General features: G+C 35.9%; 1 protein-coding gene across 6 annotated transcripts in view; it reads left to right on the plus strand.

Moving 5' to 3' along the window:
• EML4 (EMAP like 4) overlaps positions 1-24,720 on the plus strand; it is a 175,395-nt gene that overhangs the window by 73,839 nt on the left and 76,836 nt on the right. For 5 of the 6 annotated variants that reach the window (XM_069071585.1, XM_069071584.1, XM_069071586.1 and 2 more), the window contains 4 exons: positions 5,496-5,678; positions 17,390-17,519; positions 21,208-21,381; positions 23,604-23,729. In XM_069071585.1, the coding sequence (XP_068927686.1) occupies positions 17,428-17,519; positions 21,208-21,381; positions 23,604-23,729 (392 nt within the window). In that variant the 5' untranslated portion in view covers positions 5,496-5,678; positions 17,390-17,427. The remainder of the gene's footprint in view (positions 1-5,495; positions 5,679-17,389; positions 17,520-21,207; positions 21,382-23,603; positions 23,730-24,720) is intronic. The other variant, XM_069071582.1, reaches the window with a different exon arrangement.

Here is a 24,720-nt window from a genome sequence, read left to right on the forward strand (position 1 = left end):
GAGAAATACCAAATCTCTGCCTTTTTATATACCTCTGCTGAAGGATTGCTAGCTTCCATGGGAGCTAGATTAAGGATTCTGTCATCTTCATCTAGGAATTCAGCATTACCGCCAAGTAAGATAAGGAATCCCCTTTTTTCCAACGAAATACACTTTTCAGTTTCACGTCCCATAAGAGAAATTGGCAAAATTCTTCTGTTGGTCCTCAAGCTATAAGGGAGAGCCTTTGATTGGTTGGTCCTATCCTCTCCAGGCCCCAGAACAGTTGGTCAGACCGATGACCACTGGCCATGTTTTATCCAAAACATCCCTCAAGGCTCTATCACACTAGCCTTGCAATTCAATTAAGTCCACTGGGAAGACTTGCTATAGAATCTTCATCCCTCAGGGTATACCCCCCCCCCCTTACTACATTAATTACTGCTGAAGTCCAGTTGCACATGTTTCTCTTATCATGGAGCCATTGGTGAATCAGCAAAATGGCATTCTTCAGGAGTCAGGTCCCTCTAGATGAAGGCTCACTGGGTTAGTAAAGGAGGTAGGATGTCAGGACTGGAACTAAAAGCATCTAACATAGTTATAACCTGTTCATGAGAGACCCTAACACCCAAAGGAACCAGGTGAGAATGATCTTGAATCTACCATTTCCATTTAATAATAAAGGCCTCTTTTACTCGACCTATTTTACTAAAGGAACCATCTTGTATCACCCAACTTGTAATAAACAAACCTCGAAAAAGAATAATAATGTGACATTCCACATTATCTCTTCAGTAGCATATTATATCCACATTGTTTCCCTCATTTCCTAGTTCAGTAATCCTGTCAGAAAGAAAAATGAGGTTAGTTTGGCATGACCTGTTCTTGAGAAAATCATGGGAATTATGCAGTCACCATTCCTTTTCTAGATATTGGTCAACCATCTCTTTAATGACACTGAAAATTTCCCCGAGAATCAAGGTCAAATTCACTGGTCTGTAGTTTGAAAACTGTTCTTGTCCCCAATTTTCAAAATTGAGACATTTTTCCTTCTCCAATCTTGTGGGTACCTCTCCCATTTCCATGATCTTTCAAATATCCTAGACAGTGTGGCTCAGTAGTAGCATTTACTAGTTCTTTCAGTTACTGGGCCTGTGACTCATCTGGACCCAGTGACCTGAATTCATCAGTGGCATCTAGGTGATCTTTTACTATCTCTTTAAATATTTTGGTATCAGCTTTCATATTAGTTATTTTCATTCTGTCATTTCCAGTTTAAAAGTCATTATCCTTTGCAGAGAATAAATAGGGGGGAAAAAAGAATTAAATTTCTTTCTGTTGTCAGTTATTGTCTCATCTTTCCCAATCACAGTAATGACCATGTTACTCCCTTGAGTACTTCATTAACTCTCTGTTACTGTTAAAGTTGAATACTAACTCTTCTTTGGCATTTAAAGCTCTTTACAACTTAGCCAAGCTTACCTGCCCAACTATTTACATCTCTTCACATACTAGGTTCTAGGTTTTAGCCCAGCTTGCCTTACTGCTATTCCTCAAAAATGAGATTCTATTTGGAGTAGGGAGAAGCATAGCATAGTTGTCAGAGAGCTGTACCTGGAGCCAGAAAGACTTGTCTGCATTCTAGTTGTTGTTCAATCTTTGTTTACCAAGATAACTAGTGATATCATGAGTGATAATCTTGACATGTGTATTTAAAAATTAAGCAAAGTTGTAAGCTTCACTCTCTCTTCCCAAGTCATCAAAGTCTGGGACAAAAGTCAAGATGATTGGTGATAGGGGCAGAAGGTGGTGCAGTGAATAGAGCACTGACTCTGGAGTTAGGAGGACCGGAGTTCAGATCCAGTCTCAGACACTTAACACTTATTAGCCGTGTGACCTTGGGCAAGTCACTTAAGTCCAATTGCCCTCCCCTCCCCCCTCCAAAAAGCAAATAAAAAGATGATAGGTGATGGTCCAGGATTCAGTGGATGGCCTTGGTATCTTCAATGCCTGACCAAAGCTCTAAGAGGTCTGCAGCTCCTGCTTCAGGTGCCTTCATGGCCATTGGAACAAACTGTTCTCATCCTCCCATTACACCTGGAGGAAATCTTCATGTGCTTGGGGTAGACATTCCCCTTTCAACAATAGATTTGAAGCCTTCTACCGTGTTTCCCCGATAATAAGACACTATCTTATTAATTTTTTTTGAAAGAAAAACACCAGAGGGCTTATTTTCAGGGGAGGGCTTATGTTGTCCTGCCTCAGCTCTTCTCCGCGGCACTGCTCTCAATGGCGCCAGCAAGCAAATCACTGGGGAAGAACAGGATGATGCGCTCACTGCTGCAGCTCTGATTGGATGCACCTCGGAGCGCGGCGTGCGTTTCACGGGGGGGGGGGGCGTGCATACAGAGGGTACCATAATGTAGCGTGTAGCGCAGGGGATCACCTTCACTACAGTAGCAATCTCAATAGGGCTTATTTTCGGGGGAGGGCTTATTTTAGAGGAATCTTACACAGTAAAGGGAGGGCTTATTTTCAGGATAGGTCTTATTATTGGGGAAACACGGTAGTTACCTTCAATCTGGTTTAGCCAGTCTGCTGAGACAGTTTACTGGGCTGTGGCCACTGCATGCTACAGCTTCTTAGAGCCACAGGTGAGGGTTGAGTGAAGGTGAACACCAAAAGTGGGTGAGCAGTCAAACCTGAAAAGGTCTTGCAAGCCCTCACACTTGTGTGTGCTAGTCCTCCCTGAACATCCATAGCCTCTGACACAGACTGAATTTGTGACTCTTTGTAAATCACTTAACTTTATAGTCCCCACCCAACTCCCTCAGACTGTAAATTACAGGAAAGGTTCTGATATATTAATAGATAAGAGTTTTCTATTGGGAGTTTCTTATACCAGTGACATCACAGGTACAATATATAAGTATATGTAAATATACAGTTATCCTTTCCACATTGCAGAGGTTAGGGCCACTGTGATCTGGAAAATCCGTGTAAAATTTTTGGGCCCTGCTTATATCAGAGAAGAAGTCTGAATTTTTTCTTTTTCTTTTATGGGGCATTTCAGTATCTTATTGTAAATTTTGGGTTAAATATTTGGTCATTTTAACTTTAAAAAGAAATTATATATATTTATGGTACTAAAAAATAAAATAGGTTGATATTATACAATACTGTACACATATTTACTCATTTCTAAGTTTCTAAACTTTTTCTATGTGGTCTACTGAACTTTGTATGTTATCTGTGGCTTCTGCAAAGCTCCTAAAAATTCCCATTTAATTTCTTGTGCTGAGCTGCTATATATCAAAACCATGATAGGAAAAGTCGCAATGTGGAAAGGATAACTATATGTTATATGTATATGTATACATAAAAGTACAAGTATACTTTTATGTTTCCATGTTTTCTTCCCCTATAGAATATAAGCCCTTTGAGGACAGGAACTTTTTTTTTTTTTTTAAGAAAGCAGTTGGGGTTAAGTAACTTGCTCAAGGTACTACGTATCTGAGCCCAGATTTGATCCCCCAGGTCATCCCGACACTGGGGCGGTGCTCTTACTCGATGAGCCACCTGGTCACCCCTTGGACAGGAACTTTTTAACATTAACTTTTAAAAGTTCTAATTTTTTTTCTCCTCCCCAGAAAAAAATTTAAACTGCTTCCTTGAAACAAATGCATACTAAAGAAAAAAAAAACTGATATTGGCCATGTCCAGAAATAATCTCTCTTATTCTACTTATTTAGTTCATCATTTCTTTGATAGGAGGTGGGTTAACATTTATTATGCATCCTTTGGTATCATGGTTGATCAGAGTTCTTTAGTCTTTCATAATATTTGGTTTTTATAATGTTATCAAGTAGGAATTTAAAAATTTTTACCCCGAGCACCTAGCAAATAGGAGGAACTTAAATGTTTGTTGATTGATGACTTCTCTCTGAACGTCAGCCTTCTTTCTGTTTCCACTTCCACTCTACTAGTTCAGGCCCCTTTCACTCTGCTTTGTGATTATTGTAATGCCCTCATAGTCATCTTCATTATCCCAGTCCATTCTTCATACTGATGCCAACAGCTCCATACTGGTCAGTATGGAGTGGTGGAGAGAGTTCAAGATTCAGGAAAACCTCTAGTTTCAAATCCCACCTCTGACATTTACATATGTATGTGACCATAAGCCATTCATTTAACCTCTCCAAACCTCAGTGTCCTCATCTGTAAAGTGGTGACAATAACTAATAGTGTTTACCTCACTGGGTTATGGTGAGACTCAAATGAGTTTGCAGAGTTTCTTTACACATCACAACCAGTAGTATGTTAGTGGAGGCATTATAGTAATAATTCAATTCCACTTTTAACAAACTGAACAATTAATAATTTTTATCTTATATTTAAGCTTTATGGAAGCATAAAGGAATGCATTCATTTTCTTTTTATTGCTGACAATGTGATGTTAGGTATATTTAGAAATTATAAAATCCCCACAGGGGAGGCAGTAGTACAAAAAAGGATACTTTATAAGTTTTAATGCACACATACATGTGACTATTATTACTCCCTTCAAATACAGATTATCTAAATAAAGTATAGGCAGTCATCATAATATCTTTACTAGCTTGACCTACAAGATTTTAGGAGCAATTTTTTTTTTAACTGGCATGGTTAGAAAAGTACTAGACTAATAATACTCAGAAAGCTCTGCCAATGACAACACCACTTAGTAGTCTTTATCCTTGAAAAAGTCATATAACTTCTCTAAGCCTCAGTTTCCTTTTTATTAAATTAGGGGATTAGACTAAGTAACTCCTAATGCCCCTTCCAACTCCAACTTTCTGTGATTCAAAACTCTATTTGAACGTAGTATTAATTAAATTATATCCACACACATACGTGTACATACTTCTAAAAAAAAAGGAGCAGGGGAGGCATGTGTATATGTGATTTGTATTGGGAATGCTGAGGGGAGAAAGTGATAATGCCAAGCAGAGTTTGTGTAATACTGGGGTTTCTGGACATTGGCTATATAAATAGGGTTATGGTTCATTCAGAGTAGAAGGAGACAAAGCAACCCACAAATCATCTCACAGTATATTTTCATTATAAGGATGGTGGCAGTTGAGAAAATAATTTACTGTGGCAAATGCTTTGGGAAGTTTACTATCTTTCAAGAGATCACATTTTCTGAGAACAATTTCCATTATATGTTCTGGGGATGAAGCAGAAATAATATATGGATATCCATACTTCATATTATTCAGTAATCATCCTAGGGAAAGTTTGGTCAGAGAAGTTTGTTGTTACATTAAGATGAATTACTTATCAAGCTATGAAATAAATCCAAACTGGAACAAATGAAATAGAATCAGTCTATGAAAGAGTTACGGTTTTACTAGCCTTCGTTTTTTCAAAAATTATTTTATCTGCTATGTTTTTCTCATGATTTCTCTTTAGATTTAGTTGTATGGAAATTATTTTGAAGATACCTTTTTTTTTTTTTCTTAATGTCTTAATAGATGATAGTATCTCTGCTACAAGTACTTCTGATGTCCAGGATCGTCTCTCTGCCCTTGAGTTGCGAGTTCAACAACAAGAAGATGAAATAACAGTGCTGAAGGCAGCTTTGGCTGATGTGTTAAGGCGTCTTACAATCTCTGAAGATAATGTGGTATCTGTGAAAAAAACCTCCTCAAGTAAAGGTAATTAAGAGTAGGAATATTTTGTTTTTCAGTGTATTCTAGTTTCCTTTGAAATGGGTTATTATATTTCGATACCATTTCTATTATTAGAATTGTACATGTAAAATATATTCCTTCTTAGGTCAGTTATCAATAAAAGTTAATTTTGAGGTTTGTTGTTTGGGTTGTTTTTTTTTTTAATCTTAAACTTATTTTAGGTTTTATATATTGAGTTAGATAAACACAATGAACCTTATTACCAATTCAGAATTTGTGGTAAGTCAGTTTATGAGAAATTTTTTAAACAATCTGGTCTGACAAAATTAGTGATAATAAGAAGTAGGTATTCCAAACCCTGTCAAAGCCTTTCCATCATCAGACAGCAGTATAAGACATCACAGGCATGTCTGACTAGGAAAAGAGGTTGTTTTTACTTTATCAATGAGGGAAATGAGGAAATAGCTGTTATAAGGTTATAGATGGAAAGACCTTCAGGCCTTCTATTCCAGCTTTCATTTTACAAGATGGAAAAACTAAGGTCCAAAGAGATTCAGTGATGTGCCTAGCATCACAAAAATAATTAAAGAGCTGGGATTTGAGCCTGAATCCTAGGCTCAAAATTAAGCTCTCTTCCTACCATTACAGACTACCTTTCTTCTTTATTTTCTACTATTCTTTTTAATAAAGGAGGACTTTCTAGGTAAAATAAAACAGTGAGGCATTTGAAGGGAGCCAGCTTGTAATCAAAATCAAGAAGAAAAAAAATTTTTTTTTCCTACACTCAAAGAAAAGGTGGCCATTTTTTCCAGCCTGGTGCAGTTTACTCCTTCTTAGGCAGCCCTTTGCTTACCATATTTATGCTGGATTTAATGTGGGCAGCTTAGTGACTTTAGTCCTAATACAACTTAAAACTCCTGAATTCAAGTTACCCATCAGCCTTCGCCCTTGCCAGTAGCAGGTGCTATAGACATGCACCACCATTCCCTGCTATATTTGAATAAGTTAAACTAGAATCACCGTTTAAGAAAATCACGAAAGCAAATAAGAACTTATAAGAAGTACAAAATCAAAGAAAACAGAGCCAAAAGAATGTTGTATCAGTTACTATAAGCTATCATTTACATAGCACTTTAAAGTTGACAAAGCATTTGACAATTATTATCTTATTCTCACAACAGCCCTAGGAGGTAGGTGCTATCATCTTCATTTTATAGATGAGGAAACTGAAGCAAACAGAGGTTAAGACAGGTCACACAACTATAAATATTTGAGACCTATTTTGAACTCAGATTTTTCTAACTCCAGGTTCAGTACTCTATCCTCTATTCCACCTAGCTTTGTCATTTATTCAGTCATTTATGTCCAACTCTTCATTGACCCCACGGACCAACTGTCCATGAGGTTTCCTTGGCAAAGATACTGGAGTGGTTTGTTGTTTCCTTCTCCACTTCATTTTAAAGATAAGAAATTGAGGCAAACAGGGTTAAGTGACTTACCTAGTGTCACACAGCTAGTAAGTGTCCGAGGTCAGATTTGAACTCTGGTCTTTCTGACTTCAGGCCCTGTGCTCTATCCACTGTGCCACCCCACTGCCTCTTCACCTAGCTACCAAATGCAAAAATAACAACAAATTTGTTCTGTATCTCCAATTAAGGTTAAAAAGGTTGAAGGAAATAAGAACGAAGTGGGACTATTTTATTAAATCAACATACTTATCCTTAGCATGAGGTTAACAGTCAACGATAACGTGAATTGCAAACACAAGTGCAATCATTTACTGTGATTTACTTTGCTTTGATTTCTATTTCATCTTTTTTTTTATTTTCTCATGTTTTTAGTCATATATTTTAGTATTTATGCTTGTAAGTAAAAGCCAAAATAAAATCTATACATAGATTTTTAAAGCAAACAAAATCGCAGAACTCAAACTAGTCATTTTAAATGCTTTCAAAAAAAATCAAGGAGAAACAAAATAACAAATATAGAGAATACAGTAGGATAAGTGATAAAGTCAATAAAATCAAACAGTGGTTGAATTGCTACCGTAGAAAAGAGAATTGCATACCACATACTACAGTTGGAAATATATAGTAGAAAAAAAATCACTGGATTAACCAAGGAATTGACAGACATGAATATGTAGGCAGAGTAGGCATTGAGGGTAGGTCAAAGAAATCTCAAAATTGCTAACATTTTAGAAAATATAAAAAAAAATAAATAATACAAACACTGTGTTTCAGAATTGAAGAAAACTTTCACCAAAGTGAGTGGCATTAGACAAATAGAAACCATAGAACTCATAATAAGGAAAAATCTAATTCATTAATCTTAGACACAGCATAAATTCTAATATTACCAACAACAAGCAAAAAAATTTTTTAAATCACTTACCAAGTAACAATAATTGGGATCATGGCAGATTTATCACAGAAGACAAGAGATGATCAGAGAGAGAATAACATTGCATATAAAATAGAGGCCTATGGGTGGGCTGCAAACCCAGAATTATCTACCTAGAAAAACTCAGTATGCTGTACAAGGTAAGAGATGGGCATTTGAAAAATGTTTAGACCTTGATAAGTTTCTGGAGATTTAATATACTTTCAAAGTAGACTTTGAAAAAAAACTCAGACTAAACCCAGGATAAGAACTCAAAATAATTCACTGTTCATTATTAAAAATAAACCAGTCGCTAATACTGTGTGAAAACTCTTTTGTTTTAGAAAGGTGCTTAAGAGGAAATGGGGAGTGAGGAGAGCTAGAGAGAATGGACTGATAATTATCCCAAAGCAAACCTCCTACCTTGGATAAAAGCAAATCCATCTCTATCCAGATGACTCTCAGATCTGTATATCTAGACCTAATTTCTTCCCTGGCTTCTAGTTACAAAACCTTCTGAATTCTACTTCCACAACATCTCTCACCTTTGTCCCTTTGTCTCCATCCAGCTAAGCTCACACTTTTGTCACCTCTTTCCTTCACTGTTCTAATTGTTTTCTAACTGGTCTCTTCTTCCCTTCAATCCATTTCTTGCACAGCTGTGAAATAGGCAATCATCTGTTAAGGTATAGGCCTATCTCACTTCTAAATCTGTACTGGCTGCCTATTGCCACTAGGGTAAAATACTAGGTCCTCAGACAAATATTTAAGGACCTCCACCATTTGGCTGCCACTTACCTTTCCAGACTTATTTCACTCTGTTCTTTATGAATTCTGTTCCAGCAAAACTGGATTGCTACCTGTTCACTTAAATCAGTGTTCCCTTTTCTGCTTTCATGTATTTTTAAATCATCCCTCAAGCTTGCAAGGTACTACCTCCTCATTTCAGTCTGACATCTAGTTGATGGTGGTGGCTATAGCACTAGGCCTAGACTCTTTTAGGCCTAAGTTCAAATCTAGCCTCCAACATTTACAATCTGACCCTGGGCAAGTCTCTTGACCTCTGTCTGCCTCAGTGTCCTCAACTATGAAATAGGGAAAATAATAGCACATTTATGGCACTCCCAGAGTTGTTTTGAGGATAGGTGAAATAATATTTGTAAAGTCCTTATCATGGTGCCTAGCTAGCACACAACAGTTGCTTAATAAATGCTAATTTCCTTCATTCTCTCCCTCCCTTCCCCTTAATTTCCCTAGCATTTATTAAGTATCTCCTCCTTAACAAAGGAAAAAGTGAGACAGTCTGTGTCATCAAGGGTCTTAAACTAATGGAAGAAAACAACACATACACAGAATATTAAAATACAATTTCCAAAGGTGAAGAGAGAGTGTGCGTTATGGGAATGGGAGATAGCCTGAGCAAATGAGAGGTAGAAAATGGAATGTCATGTATGGGGGATAGCAAGTAAAATAGTGTGTTTGTAATGTAGAAAGGTACTTGGGAGAGTAATCTTCAGTAAATCTGCAAAGATAGGCCAGAATCAGGATGCAAACGACTAGAAAAACTAGACACAGGAGTTTGTGTTTTGTCTTGGAGACAAGGAGAAGCCCTGAAGCCTTTTGAACTGGAGAATGATTTGATCAAACCTGTGTTTTTGGAATATCAGTTTGGCAGCCATATGATAGATGGGTTGTAGAGACTTAAAGAAGGCAGACCAATTATGAGGCAATAACATTAGTCTAGGACGATGGCTCTCTAATTGTCGAGGAACCCCTTTTCAGAGAATCTTTGAGGTCAAAACTATTTTTGTGATAATATTAATACGTTTTCATTTCTAATACTATAAATGTTGATAGACATAACCAAAGTTATGCTGGCTGTAACTTGAACTGACTTGTGAAAACCAATAATCATTTTTCTGTGTGAGCATTTATACTTTAGAAATTGGTATAGAAACCACCACCTTTAGCACCTTAGAAATGCTACAGATCAGGGTTTGATTTGTTGTTTTGTTGATCTAGACTTAAGTGTTAGAGAAAATGTTAATAGTGTAGATTAAACATAAAAGTGCATGTACTTCCCCCACCCTTGAGAACCAGTTGTTAAATATTTACGAGCATACCACTGGATGTAATCCACCTCAACAAAAGCTCTTTGGGATCTTCAGTAAATTTTAAGACTATAAAAGGGTCTTAAGAATAAAAAGTTTGAAAACTGGTGGTATGGGAAATAAGCAATAGCTGCTTGAACTAGGGTGATGGCTATGTAAATGGAGAGAAGGGGCAGACTTGAGAATACTTTGGTGATAATTGACATCAATCGAGGCTCAGGTCAAGGACTGTCTCCTATGCAAAACTTTTCCTGTTCCCCTTAGATATAGTACTCTGTTCTTCCTCCCAATTACCTCGTATTTATCTGTTAGATCTCTTCACCAAAATGTGCAAGAACTGTCTTATTTTTGTCCTGATATCTTTCATGCTTACATTAGTGTCTTGTACATAGTAGACATTTAATATTTTTGAAATGTTGAATATCACATTGACAGTTATCATTTGTAGACAAGTTAACATTTTAAAAATCTTAGATTTTGAAAGCTTTCTTTTACTTCAACTCAGGTAACATGATACTATATTAGGATAGTGGCCTAGTGTTGTTTGTGAATTCTTTCACTGACACTTTTAAGTCCCTCTATTTACTTGAAACCAGTGCCTTGATGATTAGTAAAAGGTTATAGAAATGAATTCAAAACTGTTTTAAGTTAAGGTAGGTGATTCATTCTGGAAAAGAAGATGGGCTGGCCATGTGGCAAGAGTGAGACTAAAAAGGCCACATGTTACATTGGTATCTCTGTGGTGTCAAGGGAGCTTATGAGAAGGTCTCTGGCACTTTAGGTGGACCCTCTGTGGCAGATTGAGGAGAAAATATAGACGGAAGTCAGAAAAGAAAAGGCACAGCTAAATTGCTGCCTGCATCATCACGGAATATTCCAAATGAAATCACAAGATCCATCAAAGTATGTAATAGTGACATTTTCCTTTGGTAGAAAAAAATGTACCCCTCTGTGATAGCTTTCCTGAATTGATATTGGAATTTCAAAAGTAATTCTTGTAATCATGTACAGAATTCCATTAATGTTATCATTGGCAACCCTAGACTCCATTATCATGGAACTTGGCTATATATAGACCACTATAGAAAGTGACAAGAAAAAATGTTTAATGACTGTCAGCTCTTGGCATTTGTTTGTAAGTTTAAAAATAGATCAAGTATTGGGAATGACTTAGGCAATATACTTGTGTTATGAATATTTGGAATAAGCATTGTAAGCATAATGTTATCTAATATATATTAAATATATATTATATGTAATATATATTAAATATATATATGGAATTTTACTAACACTTTAAAATTAAGGAATTACTTGTAGAATTTTTTTGTCCAACTAAGCATGAGAAGTAAAAGCTTCTTTTGCTAAATTTTAATCTAATGTGAACTTTTGAATCCAGGTAAGTTGTAATTTGTATTGTTCTATTTAACCTCTTGTGGGTTATTTATATTTCAGTAATCATGCAAAGCAGTAGTGTCAGATTCATAGAAACAAATGTCTTCACATTACCTATGTTTTAATGTATATTTGATTAAACATTTGCTAATTATGTTTTAATCTAATTCTGGCACACTTGGAAGTTTTCAAGGAAGGGGAGAATTTGATATTTCTGATGTAAAAGATTTAAAATAGGGGCGGCTAGGTGCCGCAATGAATAGAGCACCAGCGCTGGAGTCAGGGAGGAGCTGAGTTCAAATCCGGCCTCAGACACTTAACACACTTACTAGCTGTGTGACTTTGGGCAAGTCACTTAACCCCAATTGCCCTCTTAAAAAAAAAGACTTAAAATAAAAATAAACCAAAGGAGTTTTTTATGCTCTTCTTTTCCTTATAGAAGGAAAAGTTCTTATTTGTAAATTTCAGTGGCAGAACTTTTAAAATAGTACTTTATAATTTTTGTGTTAAGGTACAAGCTAACTATTATGTCATGCTTTTACTAGGCAGTTATTGTGTGCAACATGATTTGACAGATCTCTCTAAATGCATGCGATCAGCTATGTAATATTGGGATTGTAAGGTTCTATCATCTTATAGTAGCATCATTCTATTGATAAAAATCAGAAACAGTCTTAAACAGTTAATTCTCTTTTCTTTTCTACATTATATGCCATGGCTTTCAATGTGCTGGCAACTTAAAAGCTAGGTGGTCTAATATATAGAGTGCTGGGCCTGGAGTCAGGAAAACCTGAGTTCAAACCGAACCTCAGACATTTCCTAGCTGTCTGACCCTAGGCAAGTGACTTGACCTCTCTTTGCTTTGGTTTTTTCATCTGTAAAATGGAGATCATAATAACAGCATCTACCTCCTAGGTTTATTGTGAGGATCAAATGAGGTAATAATTGTAAAGGGCTTAGCATGGTGCCTGGAACCTAGTAAGTGCTATATAAATATTAACTATTTTTATTAGTTGGATTATAAGTTTCTCCTGAGTACAGCATGTTAGGCCACTTGACTGGGTAGTTCGTTTCACTAGTAATTTTTAAATTGTTAGCAATGTAATTTTTAAAAATTATCTTCTCTAGTAAAAAATGTTTCTTTTTTTACAGCAGTGAAACATTAGTACCATATGCTCAAGCTACTAGTTGAAATTTTAGTCGTGCCAAATAAAATTACCTGTATTGTGGAGAAAGGGGAAAGGGCTAAAGCACTTTTGGCTGTTGTTGACTGCTAGGAAGACAGATTGTATCACAGCTGGTGCCTGGAAAACCCATTAGGACCCCTTGGGGGTGACCAAATGAATGTAATTTGAGAATCTTGTCCAAAGGCACTGTATGTGTGTGTGAAGACAAACTACTGGTACACTATTTTATAAACTTAGATGAATCACACTGTTCTCCTGAAGATGGAAGGCAAGCACTTGAAACAGGAAATAGCGAGCCAAAGATAGGAAACATTAGAAAGGGCACTTGAAAAATGACAGCACACACCATAGTTAACCAGAGGTAAAAATTGAGATTTGACATGTTTCTCAGTGATTAAATAAATATAAGATAACTAAGCATATGCAGATTATGGATAATATCACTTGGCTCTTACCACAACTACTGTTTAGTGAAAGGTTTTTTTTTTTAAGGGTGGGGGAGATTTGGGCATGTTTGAAGGCATGAGGAAGGAGCCAATTGATTGGGTAAAGATTAGAGATGGGAGGGTGTTGATTGAGGAAGCAATCTGTTGGAGAAGATTAGAGGGTATGGGATCAAGGGAACACAGAGGAACTAGCCTTAACAGGAAGAAAGGCTACTTCATTATCAGAGAATGCTGGAAAGGAAGAAAGAGTAGGAGATGATGTCAAAAGGTTTTGACATGAAGAGAAACAGAAGCTTAGAGTGAATGGGGTACATGTTTCTAGTTTTTAAAAGCTGAGAGAAATGAATTATAGTGATGAAATCATTCCAGGCAAAGGATATGGTATAAAAATAAAGATAAGAATTTGCTGGCACAAGATTAGTGGGCCTGAAGTAGAAGGTGGTTGTGGTGAGCTAGGGAAGTACAAAATCTCTAATGCCATGATGACAGGTTTAGATATGATATGGTAGAAAATAGAGAGTCTAGAAATATTCTTGAGCAAAATATGAAAATAGAATGAATAGAATAGAATGAAAAACCATTCAAGGAATGTTTCTCTACTTCAGATTATCACAGACAGTTATGTGTTACAAAATTCCCATCCCCATAAAAAGGAGAAGAAGTAAGAAAAAAGATTTCATTGCAGAGAATAAAAGAAATAGGACTAGAATGATAGGACAAAGGAGGAAAACAAGAAGGACCACTGCACATTTCAGAGCTTAGAAAAACAAAAATCTGAGACTCTACCTGGAGGAGGAAGTTGGATGCTTAGAGGAGGAAGCAGCTATTTTTCCTCCAAGGAATGATAAAGTAGATCCACAGATGTTCTCTAGTGAAACATCACATAGTAAAAATCAGCAGAGGAGAAGAGTATTAGTGTTTGGTGGCTCCTCGAGAGGTACTGAGTCAGCTAGCCTGACAATGCAGAGATTTTTTGTCTTCTGTGTGTGTACAGATACATTGTTCCTGATAATATGAAGTATAGATGCATTTCTTGAGTGGTTTTCATCCTATTAGATAAATAGAGAAATAGGTAGATAAATATGTCTTCCAGGGGGAGGGAGAGATAGTATGTATATGTATGCCTATAAGGGTTCAAGAACCTCCCAGTATTTGGCAACCCTGATGACTCCTGCCCAGTTATGGCAGTTCACCTAGATTCATATCATATTGCCAGAGAGAGCCTAGAAAGCATTGCCAAAGATTAAGAAGACTCGGATTTCATTCAAAAATTGAGGCTCATAAGCACATAGTTGATGATTTCTCACTGCTCATCATTTCAGAAGAGAAAAACCAGTTTGGTAAGTAAAGAGATATGAAAGGATTGAGTTGGTTTAAAAACAGTGTTTGACCTTAACAGGTGACAGTGTAAAATATAGGAAAAAAAGGATTCCTGTCCAGGGATATAATACACCTAACAAAGCCCAATAAAAAATGTGTTTGCCTGCTCTCTTGAGTGTCTGATGAAAGAATCTTTAAACTAGAACAGAAGTAGGACATAGAGGAAGAGGTAAGGAAAAAATATTCAGGTATATCCACCAACCTAGATAGAATAGAAAATTGCTTTAGGTGTAAGAAGACTGGCATTTGGATCACCTAGATATTCATAAGATTCAGGATCCAAAGAAAAGAAAATAATAGTAAAGCCCCTACTCCCATGTGACTATACTCAAATGCATGCTATGTAGGCAACCAAGAAGATGAACTAAATGTCCAGCAGTAAATTTGACCTTCTAGGTATGCACAAGATTTGGGGGTGAGACCAATGACTCAACTGTGGACCTATATGGACTGTAGAATGAAAGGAATAGGAGTAGAATTTGCTATCTTTTACATAAGTAACAGAGGTTAGGTAGCATTGTATATAAAGAAGATTATAGTCACCTGTGAATATCCAGGAATTAGGTGGGAGGAAAGCATGGTGTAGAAAATTTAGATGAAGAGTAATGGAGGGAAGAAACAGAAGTTGTTTTTGTTATCAATATAGCAGATGTTAATTTCTTGACTTTCTTTATAATGAAGGTTTCATCCTTGGAAAGATGAGTAATTAACAAGAGGAACTGTTTTCAGTCAGATTACCAACAAGAACTGATTAATAGAATGGAAATTATGAAGATTGGAGAGAGATGAAAATTTCATCTTCTGTTTTGTGATAAAGGACAGGAAAGGTGGGGATAGCTTAACATATTCTAGATTTGGGGAAGGTAGGTTTCTAGAGGGAGGTTAAATAGGATATCATGGACTACAGTTCTCTAGGGGAAGCGTTGAAACAACTGCCAGTACTCTTGGTTCAGGTTTGGTGTTGGGATAATAGGAGGCACTCACAAGTCACTAAACAGTTAACAAAAGGAGGATTAATTTGCCCTGATACAGAAATGTAATGATGGTACAGTGACATTTAGTTACCCTCTTTTTCTCCATATGGAAAAACTGTTGGTCATCAGAGGAGGATATGTTTACTCTTGGCATTTTCAGAAATCCATGAAGACTGAGGGACCCTGACCACCCATGCCAGGGCTTTTTATGCCCTTGGATGACCAGGAAGCTACTTATATAAAACCTGGGGACTTGCTCCAGGGAGATCTCTTGAGTCTTTTTAAAAAAAACATCCCTAGGATTATGAAAGGGACCTGTTGTGAGTAGGAGGGAAATAAGCTGCGTTAGAGAAATTTTGGTAAATGTTAGTCTTATCACAGGAAGTGAACCTAGGAAGGATGTCAAGTTGTCAAGTATAAAATTTCTCGGGGGTTTTTGTTTTTTTTTGTTTTTTTTGGCATTTTGGAAGGGGTAAGGCAGGGCATTTGGGGTTAAGTGACTTGCCCAAGGTCACACAGCTAGTAAGCATTAAATGTCTGAGGCCAAATTTGAACTCAGGTCCTCCTGATTCCAGGGCAGGTGCTCTATTTACTGCATCACCTAGCCATCCCTCAAGCATGAAATTCCAGACCAAAAAAAAAAAATTCTGATGAGGAAGAAAAACAAGTTGTCTGAAAAGAACAATGTTGGTTCATGAAGTAATAAATTGATTTTTGATAAATTAGAGAACATCCACAGGAGAACAACCAAAATGAAACGAAAATTGCTTTATGTAAGGGAAAACTTTCTAAGTATTAGAACTGCCTAATAGTGGAATGGGCTGGCCCAGGGAGTGATGGGTTACCCCTTGTTGGAAATGTAAGCACAAATTAGTTGGCCACTTGTTAGGTGTATTGTAATAAGAATTCATTCTTAAGTATTTGGATTAGATGGCCTATGGGAGTCTCTTCTATCTCTGAAATTCTTCATTATCTTTTTCAAGGAAGATTTATTTTAATGACTGTATATAGGTGAGAACAAGACAAGGAAACTTGGAGGAATCTTCAGGACTGAAGTAGCAGAAGGGATAGTTTTGAAAGACGGGGATAAGAAAAAATCTTGCTGATGGGTTGATAGTAAACAAAAAAGAGGAAGAGAACCAAAGCTAATTTAATTTTATAATATTTTCTCCAATACTTTAATTCTTTTTTTCTGTAATATGTATCTTAATTGACTTATAAGTTACTGAAGTCTTTTATCGATCTTTTTATACTGGAGCATTGGTTTAAGCTAAAGTAAAGGAAGAAAACTAGGTAGAAATTTCTTTAAAATACAAAGGTCCTGTGGTATTCTGGTTGATTTTTGTTTTGTTTTGTTTAAAATAGTCTCTAAATAGCCATTTTGATTGGAACCAAATCATAGAATTTCAGGATTAGAAGCAACCTCAGTGGCCATCTAAGTCTAACTCATCCCTGAAGAATTTCCACCACAACATTCATGACAAATGGTTGTACATCTTCTGCTTAAAGATCTCCATTGAAGAAAGAACCCATTAGCTCCAAAGGCATCCCTTTGACATCTCTTATATCAAGTCTAAATTTGCCTCTGATACCAAAAAGAAGGTGGTGGAAATGCAACTCCTCCTTCAGCCAGTCAAATACTTTAGTGCAGCTAGCCTTCTACCTTCCCCCCCCCCCCCATTTTTCTCCAGATTAAATATCCCTAATTCTTTCACTTAGTGAAATTTTAATAGTAATTCAGTATGTGCTATACATCAGAAGGAAATCTAAATGTGTCGGTAGACTTTTTATTTTAATAACCCTTTTCCAATGGTAAATATTTTTAAGTTTGATATGATGCTTTCCTTAAATCTTTTTTAGGTCAGCCAGGCATTCGGGAAGTCATTTCTGTGTCCTGTATGGGCAATGGCAATGGTAGAAGCAGAAAAACAAACCATGGCAGCTCGATATCAATATCAAGAAAAGAAACCTTTTCATCTGCTGCTAAAAGGTATCTATCAAAAATGAGCTGCCAATGTCACAAACAGTACAGATGTCTGATTTAAATCACAGGCTACTTCTGGAAATTAATAGTGGATTCCAAATGAAAGGATCTTTTTAAATACTTGATTTCTGAATGTAGAAGGTTCTAACCCTATACCCATTTTGTAACCATGCTGAATTAATGAAGAATAGAGAAATATTTCATTCTAACTAAAAGAACCAAGCAACCTAATTCCTTGTTTTCTTATTTTTTTTTTAAGAAAATTTTTTTTAAAAATCATTTTTAGGGAAAAAAATTTGACTAGGCATCTGTCATTAATGTATAATTTCAGTGATTTTTTTTCTGATGTATCAGTTACAGTATAATTACATTATTATATTTGCTATAGAAATAAAATCTTGGACATCTTAATGACATAGGAAAGAAGTATTAAAATTACTGGAACTTTTACTGGTATTGCAAAATAAATGTGTTTGGGGGGAAAATGATACTTTCAAAATATTCTGAAAATGTTTCTATTTCTATCGTTTTTAATCTTGAACATTCTACTGATTAGTCTTATTTAATTTGATAATTGCCCTCATTTATTATTCTGGTAATGATATTTACAGGATTTTTCCCATCTGTGTATCATGACATTATCAAATCAATATATGCCCTTACATCTGCTTTTTGCAGAGCATTATTGAAGAAGAAGCTGAAGAAATAGAAAATATTTTAGCTTTCTAGTATTGGTGAGTTGTATTACTTTGGAGACAAAATAGATTACCTCAGTGTCCATATCTTGTTTTCATTATAGTTCCAGGTCCTTTGCCAAACAGATCAGAACAGAGAAGGTATATTCAGTATAACGTTAGGAAGTTGTGTTTGAAAAACTACTTATTTTAATTAGCAGGAAAACTGATAAAGCAAAAGCATAGGGCTAAATAGTAAAGTAGAACTTAATGTTTTGTGTTTAGTTTTGTAAGTGTTCCCAAGAATTATTGAATTTTAATATAGTAAAAGTTTAATCTGATCCAACTTAAGTAGAACCTCTAACAAATCAAATTTATTGAGTACCACTTCTAAGTTAAAAAAAAAAATAAGACAATTTTCATATCAGAAAATTTTCTGATTCGCTTAAAAAATCACATTTCTAGGTTACATTGAGTCAGTCCAAACTGAATCCAGTCATTTACCTTTTACATCTAAATTATAATGATCATTGCTATTCATAATAGTGCGACCAAGGTTCTACAAAATGCATTGTTGTCAAAGAGAGATTCAGTTGCATTCTTGCCTTAAGCATTTTGAGTCTTAAAAAGGTGAACCAATACATCTTAGATTTTTTAATATCAAATTTTGAAACAATTTCATTTTTTCATTAACAATCCATTAACTTGAAAATTTATTAAACTATAATAGTCTAGTCTTAGGTATTCTGCTAAGTAAAACTTTTTCTGTACTAAGAACTGATTACCAGTGCAATTTTGTATCTGATCCTAAAAGTTATATAAGCCACTAGAGATTTTTTTGGCTGTTTTTTGTTTTTTTTGTTTTTTTAGTATGGTAGTGACCTAGTCAGACTAGCATGTTAAGAAAATCACTTTGAGGGCTGAATGGAGAAGGATGGACTAGAGTGGGGAGGGACTTAAAGCAGGCAGACCATTGCAATAATGCAGGCATGAAGTGATGAAGGCCCTGTACCAGTAGTCAAACTGATCTTCCTAAAGTGCAGATCTGACCATATCACTCCCCTAATCAGTAAATTCCCCTGCCTCTCAGTTTTATCCAGGGTCATATATGAACTCCAGCCTTTTCAGTCTTCTAATATCTTATTCTCCTTGTACTATGAGAAAGAGGAACACTGGCCTTGTTCTTTACATAAGACATTCCATCTCCTGACTTAAGGAGTTTTCACAGACGTTTGCTCCACTTGTGGAATGCTCTCCCTCCTCATCTCCAAATTTCACTGGCTTCCTTCAAGTCTTAGTTAAAGTTCACCTATTCAAGGAGCCTTTCCTAATACTCCTTAATCCTAGCAGTTGCCCTCTGGAGCTACCCCAGATTTCTCCGGTATCTATTTTACTTGTGTATAGTTACACATGATTTCTCCCATTAGATTGTGAGCTTCTTCACAGACGTTTTTGCTTTTCTTTCTGTCTCTGATGCTTAGCACATAATAGGCCCTTAAATAAATGCTAGTTGATTTGTTTTAGTTGGCTGTTGGCACTTCAGGGCCGTTGCAACCTATCCTCTTCCTCAGGCACCTGCAGTAGCATCAGAGCAGATACCATTGGGAAATCCCAATATATATTTCCATTCCATGACTGGTAAGAGTCCTACCTCTCCCTTTTTTGTTTTGAGAGGTACACAGTCAGTTCACAGAATGAGCAGGCATATCACTAGTCTCATTACATTATCTTTACTTCCATAACTATCCCTTTTCCAAAAAAACACATTACTATCCTTTCAATCAATTAAGTTGACCTCAGTGTCATCTTTGACTCCTCCTCACTTAGCCTCTCCCCACATATACAGTCATTTGTCAAGTCTTATAATTTCAGTCTCTGCAACATCTCTTACATCTGTTTCCTTCTCTCTACTCACCAGTTCAGGTCCTCTTGCCTAGACTGCTGAAATAGTCTACTAATTGGTCTTCTTGACTAAAGGACTTTTTCCCCTCTCAATCTATCCGCCACACAAGTGTCAGAATGATTTAAAGCATAGATCTGGGTCATGTCACTCTTGCCATTCAGTAAACTTCAATAGAATCAAATATTATCTTACCTTTAATACTTTTTAAATTTCTGTGTTTGTATAAGTTTTATAAGGTGCATAATAGTACAGTAATACATTCCATAATTTATAAATATCCACATGGGAGTATATACCCAGATTTTTTTTTTTACTGGTGGGGGTTGAACAATCAGAAAAGTTCTAAAACCATGGAACCAAGGCAATTATAATCTGAAAAAGTTTAAAAATCAAAATAGAAAGGTGGGTTTTTAACTTTTAATTTTAGAATTTTGAAGCTTAGCTAGAAATTGAAATGTAGAACTATAGGTTATGTCACATTTTCAGCAAGCTTAAACATGATAAGCTAGTAGACAGCCAGTCTAAAATAAAAATGCATATGAATTTCAAAGATCTAAAAAATGTAATGGTCAGAATGGCAATGTAAGTATTAACTAAGTACCATAATGAAAAGTAATAGTTGTTGTTTGTCATGTATCTGTGAACATTTTTACTAGATTTTCACAATTGATAACTTAATTTTCCTGGCATCTCTTTAAGAAAGTTAGGATAGCCTCGGGTGCCCCAGAAGAAGGTAGACCTGAAGCCTTTCTTTTCAGACACTTTGTATAAGCGCTCAGTTTGCCCCATCCTTCCTTTGTGCATGTGTGACAAAGATCAGGAAGATACACACTTAGTAATCTACAAGGGTATGTCTGCCCAGATAATCTTTCCTTTCTAAGGATTGTTCATTATGACCTTTTGGGTGATGGTAACTAACTGTGTTTGAGACTGTTGTAGGAATAAGTGGTTAACTTAGCCCTTAGAAAAACATTGGGTAAAAATAGTGTGAATCATTATTTATGAGCATACTTTAGGGTTTTGTCTTAGGTAATATTCATATGTTTTCTTTCACTTGTTGGTTAAGTTCCCTGCTTATTTGTTTAAAACTTGTTGCATATTATACTTTATTTTACAGCAGTACAGAAAAAAAGAAAGAAAAACCACAAGGACAGAAAGAAAAAAAAGAGGATTCTCATTCTAACGATCAAAGTCCACACATTCGAGCATCACCTTCTCCCCAGCCCTCTTCACAGTCTCTCCAAACACACAGACAAATTCAAGAAAGCAAGAGCTCTCCTCCCACCAAAAGGTTTTCACTGACCCCAGTACAGCAATAGGGAATGGTTATAATGATACCTAAATTCAGTGTCATGGGGAAAGGTTGGCAGCCTACAGATTTCAAAGAAGAACTTGGCTTTTCCTTTTCTCTTGCTGTAGCTTTTATTACAGCAACAATATTAGGATATAAAAATTTATGCATGTCTTTGGTTTTTGTCTAAAATTTTTTAGTTTCTTAGTGTTTAATTTGATAAAATAAAGCCAATATATGTTCTCTAAAATCAAAGCCAGAATCTTCTTGCATTTAAATTGTACAGTATGATAATATGACATTTCAATGTCATAGATAGAAAAATTCTGTATGTAACCCTCACCATAATTTGGTATCATTACAACTTTCAGGTGCTTTTTTTTAACAAATTCCCCTTCTCATCTTAGTGTTCTGTTTGGGGGATGCTCTCTAAGTTCTTGCTTGGTTGCTGAAGTTGATCCATTTCACTTGTTCTTTTTTATTCTTTTCTGAAGATTTGCTTTAGGGCTTCTTTATATATACATATATATATATATAATTAACACTTATTTGAGGTAGGGAGAAAATCAGGAATTAAATCTGCATGCCAAGTGCATGTTGACTGACTTCTTTGGAGTTTCATGTTGAAAACAACCATGTAGACAGGTGGACACTTGGTTCAACTTTATTATTAAAAAGACAAATATTTTCAAAAAAAATTTTTTTTGAAGGGGAGATATTTTTAACTTTTATTCAGTATAAATATATATGTGCTTGAGAAAGCTTAGAGATATATAAAGTAATTCTTAAAACCGACTAGGGTTTTAATAGGGTAACACAAACACTAAAATATCTGGTCTCCTTTTTTATTTAATTACTAAAATGTGTCTTGCCTAAAACCACTATTCTAATAGAAAACTTGAAGAACACAACACCTTTCTTTCACTTCACTGATGCATGCTTACCCCTTACCAAATGTTCTGTCTTCATGTCATGCAGATTCTTAGACTTTCTTGGCAGTATGTCAACTGTCCTGTCTAATCTCATAAAAGGAGCTTTCTCTAGTATTATCCACAAAGGTAATGTATAGATATTGTGATATACAAGGGAAGAAGTCACTTTTTAGAACCTCAGCAGTTTTCTGATTTGATTTAACACTCTTTGTCCCAGACTCTTTTTCAGCTTCTAAAGGTCTTTTGGAAACATTCTTGCTTTTCTGTCATTGTTTGAATGTGCTCCTGCAAGAAGTATTTAAGACTGGATGAGTTGCAGACTGTTAGCAATGCAGTTGCAAATTTGTAGCTGAGACAATTTACTGTCACTTCCAGGACACTTTGAAAAAAATAATTTTTCGGTTATAACATCCTACATACAAAACAAGTTGTTATAACTTTTTTTTGTTAAATTCAGACAATGGTTATTATTACTGTAACATAATCTAGATGACAAATGTGCTGTACTTCTTGGTGTGGTTGTTTACATTTTGGAAACTTCATCTGTAGTTCTTGTTTATGAGCTGAAACAAAGTTGTTTTAATAGTGACTACCTATGAATCCAGTGACTACTAAAAAGCAGTTTTAATATATCTACAAATTATATGAAATATATACATGCATATTTGTGTGTGTGCATATATAAACATACGTATTTATATTTGGGGTGACTTCTGCAAAATTTATTACCTTCTGCATTAAAATTTTCATGGGGCAGGGAGTAATTTAAAGAAACGGATGATGTATATTGGAGCTACTCATGGTATAATGGGTAGAAGGTTGGCCTTGAAGCAAAGAAGACCTGGGTTCTTGTCTTTTCTCTGGCACATACAGCCTCTGTGATCCTGGGCAAGTCACTTAAACTCTCAGTGCTCAGGGCAATTCCCTGAGAATGCAAGTTGAGGAGTAGTTGCCAGCCTCCACTGGTAGAAGTGGTTTCCTCCTCTGGGATTTGCCTGTGCCAATGAAATTACAGCTCAAGTGCTCATCCCCATCTCCCATCAAATGTATAATTCTTCAACAAAATATTAATGGTATCTTTGGGAAAATCTTCAAAATCATAGTAAAATGTAAACATTTTTGCACTTGCCTTGATTAACTATACTCATCCAGTCATAACTTTCTAACTAATACTTATTTCTGTTTGCTGGATCAGCTTTAAGGAAATTTTATCCCTGCTTTTGTGTTCTGCTATTTAAGCTATTGTATCATTGTTCCTCAAAAATTTAGCTTAAAAAATTTTTTTTAAAGCGTAAAAAGACCATCTACAGCTGAAAAATCACTTAGTACATGGGAGAACTCGGATGATAGTCGTAACAAGCTATTTCGGCCTGCCTCAGCACCAAAATTAACATCAAAAGTTAATAAAAACGACAAGTAAGTATTGCATTGGCCTCCATAAAAATTTTTGTTTTAAATGAAAATCTTTTAAAATGAATCCTCTGAAAGCTAATCATTTTTGACATATTGGGTTTTGTGTTGTAAAGCTAGAGGGGTAGGAGAATTTGCCTCATTTTGTAGATGGGACAAGTGATGCTCAGAGATGTCTCTGTTTCAGTGTCAGAAGGACCTGGGTGAGTCACTTGGCTGCTCACTTTCCTGAGGCACCCAATCCTTTAATGTGATAAATGGCAGACCAAGCTAGATTGGGGGAGGGAGTTCTTTATCAGGAGTTCCTACTTTAAGACCACAAATCTAATTCAGAAAAGCTCTCTGTTGTAAAGAGAACTGTTATTCAGGGTGGCCCTAGTAACCAAGAATCAGCAGGCCTCCAGGGTCCCCCAGGTACTCAGTGAAGGGCTGATGGGAAAGCATGGAGAGTTATCACATAACATAAGAAGCAATAGGTGGGTAGAAGAGAATGTCTCAGACCAGGGAGATCATGGATTTGTGGAATATTCTGAGTTGCCACTGCACATTCAGTATTGCATAAACAACATGTGGACAACATGTTAACTTGTTAACGTGTTTAGATGTAGGTGAAAAACCATACCCAAAGAACATTGATTACTGGATCAGATTAATGGATTCACCCCTGGTAAGAATATGCCACTCAGGAGATAAAAAAGAGACTAAGGACAGTCCTTGTCATTAGCTCACAATCTATTGGTGGTAACAACATGTAAAACAATATGTGCAAACAAGTTATATATAGGATAAGTAGGAAATAATCAAAAGAGATACTAGAATTAAGAGTGGATAGGGAAAGGCTTGCTGTAGAAGACAGTTTTTTAAAGGAAACCAGGGAAGTCAGCAGGTTGAATTGAGAAGTAAGAACATTCTAGGCATGGGAGACAGCCAGAGAGACTGCCTGGAGGCCAAAGATAGAGTATCTTATACAAGGAAAAGCCAGGATGTCAGTGACACT

The sequence above is a fragment of the Petaurus breviceps genome, unplaced genomic scaffold, assembly GCF_028583685.1.
Source record: "Petaurus breviceps papuanus isolate PSGF00001 unplaced genomic scaffold, PetGlider_PUasm1.0 90842, whole genome shotgun sequence".
NCBI lineage: Eukaryota > Metazoa > Chordata > Mammalia > Diprotodontia > Petauridae > Petaurus > Petaurus breviceps.